The 6,150-nt window shown below is 42.0% G+C and overlaps 1 protein-coding gene across 1 annotated transcript in view; it reads left to right on the top strand.

The window, feature by feature from the left end:
- The window catches only part of DNAJC21 (DnaJ heat shock protein family (Hsp40) member C21), a 30,346-nt gene continuing 24,196 nt past the window's right edge, over positions 1-6,150 (top strand). Inside the window, exons 1-2 of the mRNA XM_070938906.1 lie at positions 1-150; positions 5,269-5,362. Of these exons, the coding sequence (XP_070795007.1) occupies positions 54-150; positions 5,269-5,362 (191 nt within the window). The 5' untranslated portion in view covers positions 1-53. The remainder of the gene's footprint in view (positions 151-5,268; positions 5,363-6,150) is intronic.

Below are 6,150 nucleotides of genomic sequence, written 5' to 3'. Positions count from 1 at the left end.
GCCGGGGAGAAGAAGGTGGGTCGGTCGGTCGGCCAGCCCTGGGACGCCCGAGCATGAAGTGTCACTACGAAGTGCTGGGGGTGAAACGCGACGCTTCCGATGAAGACCTCAAGCGAGCCTATCGGAAGCTGGCCCTCCGCTGGCATCCAGGTATTCATTCAACCGGCCGGAGCCCAAAACGCCACCCGAGGCCTCCTCCGAGCTGCCCTTTCTCAAAAAAAGGTGGCATAAAAACCATGGGCACCAGCTGGAGGTTGGGCAGGATGGGAACTGTAGTCCAGCAAGGTGATGCCCAGGGGTCTCCAACCTTGGCAACTTGAAGACTTGTGGAGGTCAAGTCCCAGAATTCCTCAGCCAGCTTTGCTGAGGATGGGAACTGTAGTCCAGCAGGGTGATGTCCGGGGGTCTCCAACCTTGGCAACTTGAAGACTTGTGGAGGTCAAGTCCCAGAATTCCTCAGCCAGCTTTGCTGAGGATGGGAACTGTAGTCCAGCAGGGTGATGCCCAGGGGTCTCCAACCTTGGCAACTTGAAGATTTGTGGACGGCAAGTCCCAGAATTCCTCAGCCAGCTTACTGAGGATGGGAACTGTAGTCCAGCAGGGTGATGCCCAGGGGGTCTCCAACCTTGGCAACTTGAAGACTTGTGGAGGTCAAGTCCCAGAATTCCTCAGCCAGCTTTGCTGAGGATGGGAACTGTAGCCCAGCAAGGTGATGCCCAGGGGGTCTCCAACCTTGGCAACTTGAAGACTTGTGGACGTCAAGTCCCAGAATTCCTCAGCCAGTTTTGCTGAGGATGGGAACTGTAGTCCAGCAGGGTGATGTCCGGGGGTCTCCAACCTTGGCAACTTGAAGATTTGTGGAGGTCAAGTCCCAGAATTCCTCAGCCAGCTTTGCTGAGGATGGGAACTGTAGCCCAGCAGGGTGGTGTCCAGGGGTCTCCAACCTTGGCAACTTGAAGACTTGTGGAGGTCAAGTCCCAGAATTCCTCAGCCAGCTTTGCTGAGGATGGGAACTGTAGTCCAGCAGGGTGATGTTCGGGGGTCTCCAACCTTGGCAACTCTGGGACTTGTGGACTTCAAGTCCCAGAATTCCTCAGCCAGCTTTGCTGAGGATGGGAACTGTAGCCCAGCAGGGTGATGCCCAGGGGTCTCCAACCTTGGCAACTTGAAGACTTGTGGACTTCAGGTCCCAGAATTCCTCAGCCAGCAAAACAATGCTGGCTGAGGAATTCTGGGACTTGAAGTCCACAAGTCTTCAAGTTGCCAAGGTTGGAGACCTCTGCTCTAGGTATTGGAGTGGGGGCAGTTCAAACCACCATCAGCCATGGAAACCCCTTGGCCGGTCACTCTCTTCCTTAACTACCTTACAGGGTGGCACGTTCAGGGGTTTAAACAAATAGGAGATGTTTGCATGCTACCTTGAGCTCCTGAACAACAACAACAACAAAAAGTTACAATAGTACAGTTAGTCCTTGATTTACGGCCGCAATTGAGCCCAACATTTATGTTGCTAAGGGAGTTTTGCCCCATTGTGCAACTTTAACTGGAAAAAGTTACTTGGTCATTTGAGAAAGAATCTCAAAGTGATTGAGATTCTCTTCCTTTCCCTCCTTACCTGTGTATTAGTGCCACTGAAAACAATTAACAGTTCGTTTCCCTGATTTGGTTAAGAGCAGTTTGTCTGCGGACATTCTCAATTATTTAGATCAGGGGTCTCCAACCTTGGCAACTTTAAGACTTGTGGACTTCAAGTCCCAGAATTCCTCAGCCAGCTTTGTTTTGCTGACTAAGGAATTCTGGGAGTTGAAGTCCACAAATCTTAAAGTTGCCAAGGTTGGAGATCCCTGATCTAGATCAGAGCTGCTCCAAAGGTGTTTGTTCTTTCTTTCTTTCTTTCTTTCTTTCTTTCTTTCTTTCTTTCTTTCTTTCTTTCTTTCTTTCTTTCTTTCTTTCTTTCTTTCTTTCTTTCTTTCCTTCCTTCCTTCCTCCCTCCCTCCCTCCCTCCCTCCCTCCCTCCCTCCCTCTTTCTTTCTTTCTTTCTTTCTTTCTTTCTTTCTTTCTTTCTTTCAAAAGGTGACTGGACTTTCTTGGTGTTTTTCCTTTGAAAACGTTTAGCTTCTTATTCAACAAACTAATGTCTTGGTGCTCAGGGTTCAAAGACAATAGTTTATAATATATATTGGTTGCTAGCCATATATCCTGCCTGGTGCTTGTCCCGCATTTTAACCCCTCACTACCTCTCACTGTGCCAAGCTTTTGAAATGAAATTTAGTATATTATTTGGATTTTTCTATTATATTGACCAATAGAATAGTATATCGTATATGTGTATGTATATACATATATATATGTATATGAGCCGTGGTGGCGGAGTGGTTAGAGTGCAGTACCTCAGGCTACTTCTGCTGACTGCCGGCTGACTGCAGTTTGGCAGTTCAAATCCCACCAGGCTCAAGGTTGACTCAGCCTTCCTTCCTTCTGAGGTGGGTAAAATGAGGACCCAGATTGTTGGGGGCAACAGGCTGACTCTGTAAACAGCTTAGAGAGGGCTGTAAAGCACTGTGAAGCGGTATATAAATCTAAGTGCTATTGCTATAGCTACAAACACACAGAGAGAGAGTATACACATACATGCCCATTACGATTCTAGGTGTATTCTGCCTTTCGTTACTTCTCAAGGCAACAAGGCAGCTCAATCAAGATTGATTCCTGGTGTTCATATGGAGCCATCCATATACCGTGGAATGGAAGTAGCTTTCTATTAATATTTTATAGAATGATTTTTTTTTGGCTTCCCAATGTAGCCCACAAATAAATAAATAAATAAATTATAAATCTGGGATTTATTCCTATATTAGTCTATAGAAGATGGTGTTTATTCATCTCTAAGTAAATACAAATTCTATTGGGTGTAAACTGGTTAAGCCTGATTGTTTGTACTGGTGCTCTTATTAATTAAATCCCAGCAGGATTTAATTAACATAGTTTGGTAATGAATGGTTTTCATGAGGTCATAACAGGTCTGTCTGACAGCAAGGCTTTGTTAAGATGCTTCTTAAATATAATTTCAATTTAATAACCCACCTGACCATAGAAAATCCTTTATATGATTACTCAAAAATAAATCCCGCTGACCCAGATAAGCAATCTTAGAATTGCAACCTAAAGGTAATGAAAATAATAAGGTTTGTAACAGCAGTTCGACTGCAGGCCTTCCTTGCAACTCTTTATTGAGAAATAAAGTGATTGTGTCATGCCTGAATGCCACATTATCTTCTACTGTTTTCTGTGTACAGTGTGTGCCTCATAATGTTATTTAGCATGCATTAATCCTGAATGCATTGATTTTTAAATCTTCAATTAGCAATCAGGCCTAGACAATTGTCTTACTGCTTTGAATTGCCCCTTTTTGGGTGCAATTGAATACATTACAGCAAATGAATGGCAAACCAATTTGTAAATGCATTAGGCTCCATCTAAATTTCAAAAAGATTTGAACATTTTTATTCAGTCATTCATTCATTTACTTATTTAGCTGAGTATGCCTCTGGTGGCTTATCTCTATAAAGATCATGGTAACTTCTACATATCAATGGCAAACTCATTCACTGCATTTGTAGCCTTATGTTTGCCAAAAGATGAACAAGATCCAAAACTCTCTTGAAGGGAGAAAAAAACCCAGTCCAGTGAAAAAAGAGCTTGCCTAGTAAAGCAGGAAATATTGACTGATTTGTTTAGAAACACAAACCTTAGCAGGAGACAAATATCCTGAAAAGAGCATGGCTGTCTAAACTCCTGATCAACAGATGATACTGGAACATATTCTGCATTCAGTTTTGGTCGCCACGATGTAAAAAAGATGTTGAGACTCTAGAAAGAGTGCAGAGAAGAGCAACAAAGATGATTAGGGGCAGGGGTGAAATGTAAAATATGTTACTACTGGTTCTGTAGGCATGGCTTGGAGGGGTAATGTGACTGGGTGAGCATGGCCAACTTTTTTTAAAAAAAAAACTTTTCAAAGCATTTTTTCTAATGCTTTGAAAAGCCTCTGCCGATCATGCAACTCAGCTGGGATCATCAGAGATTTTTCAAAGCATTTCTTTACCACCTCTTCAGCCCAGAGGTTGCAGAAAAAAATGTTTTGAAAAGCCTCTGACGATCCCAGCTGAGCCGCGCGATCATCAGAGGCTTTTTTTAAAAAACTTTTAAAAGCATTTTTTCGTTGGAAGAGGTAGAAAAATGCTTTTAAAAGTTTAAAAAAAAGCCTCTGATGATCGTGCGGCTCAGCTGGGCATGGGGGGGGGGGGCGCAGGGATTTTTGCTACCGGTTCTCTGAACCACCCACTGCCATCGCTACCGGATCGGGCGATCCGGTCCGAACCGGGTGCATTTCACCCCTGATTAGGGGACTAGAGGCTAAAACATATGAAGAACAGTTGCAGGAACTGGGTATGTCTAGTTTGATGAAGAGAAGGACTAGGGGAGACATGATAGCAGTGTTCCAATATTTCAGGGGCTGCCACAAAGAAGAGGGAGTCAAGCTATTCTCCAAAGCACCTGAGGGTAGGACAAGAAGCAAAGGGTGGAAATTAGTCAAGGAGAGAAGCAAATTAGAACTAAGGAGAAATTTCCTGACAGTTACCCTGTTTTCCCCAAAATAAGACATTCCCTGATAATAAGCCCAATCAGGCTTTTGAGCGCATGGCAATAAGGCCAAGGCTTATTTCAGGGTTCAAAAAAATATAAGACAGGATCTTATTTTGGGGGAAACACGATAGAACAATTAATCAGTGGAACAACTTGCCTCCAGAAGTTGTAAATGCTCCAACACTGGAAGTTTTTAACAAGATGTTGGATAACCATTTGTCTGAAGGGGTGTAGGGTTTCCTGCCTAAGCAGGGGGTTGGACTAGAAGACCTCCAAAGTCCCTTCCATTTCTGTTGTTCTATTCTATATTATTGCAGATATTATAGTTATTGTTCCATTCTGATCTTAAGCATTCTTTTTGGGAACTGGATTCTATTGGAATTAACAGTTTATTTCCAAATAAATTTGAGAGGAGCCCTCAAAGGTGTTACTCAACTGAAGTCTAATGGGATGTGCTAGAATAAAACCACATAGGTTGGAAATGTGAAGCCAGAAATTGTTTTCTATTGGCTTCTTAACCTCTGATAATCACCAATGGATTTTTTTCCCAAGGCTCCTGGTGGTGGGGTTGTTTCTTGTTTTGGGATGAATTGATTCAATTCAGCTTCATTGACATTGCAGATAAAAATCTAGACAATGCAGAGGAAGCAGCAGAACAGTTCAAGCTGATCCAGGCTGCGTATGATGTGCTGAGCGATGCACAGGAGAGAGCGTGGTGAGTTTTGCCTTCCACTCAAGTTTTTTTTGCCCTTGGATAAAAGCTTGACAATTCTTATATTGGTTGGAGGTGCTGCCACTAGGTGGCAGCACAGAGATAATCAGATCTTTTTTTTTTTTTTTGCCATAATTTTTAGTTCAGTTTCATTATAAAATAAAATACAGGAAAAGTTTAAAAAAAGCTGAAAGAAAGAGAAAAGTGCGATGAGGAAAAAAAAGTGGTGACTTTGGCTTTTTTCAGTGCATTGAAATACATAAAATACATAATTTCACAATATTTCAAGCTATTTCTACAGTAATAAAATCATTCTCATCACCAAAAACTAAAATCAAAGTTTCATTTTTTTTTTCAAGCAAAACATCTAGAAGCAGTTTTCAAGCTGAAACAAAACTACAGATGTTCTTCTCTTTAATTTAAAGAGTTTAGGCAGAGTTGCACCTGAGTCCATCAGACCCCGAGCTGCCTGGGGTATTCTGGGAGTTGAAATTCTCACATCTTAACATGGCTAAGGTTGGGAAACCCTGTTACAGCAAGACCTGAAAACAGCCCACCTTTTAGCTGCAATTCAGGAAACCAATTTGGTTTTCCTGCTAATAGATACCATGCCTTGTTTATTCTGCGGTAGAAAGCTTCAAGGCCTCTGATATATATGTATATCTATATGTATATCTATATCTATATCTATCTATCTATCTATCTATCTATCTATATATATATATATATATATATATATATATATATATATTGTTTTATTTTATAACATGCAAAAATTCCAATTTCAATTG

Source organism: Pituophis catenifer, unplaced genomic scaffold (assembly GCF_029215685.1).
Source record: "Pituophis catenifer annectens isolate HBS135680 unplaced genomic scaffold, rPitCat1.0.hap2 SCAF_2, whole genome shotgun sequence".
NCBI lineage: Eukaryota > Metazoa > Chordata > Lepidosauria > Squamata > Colubridae > Pituophis > Pituophis catenifer.
This window is presented reverse-complemented; position numbering and strand designations above follow the sequence as displayed.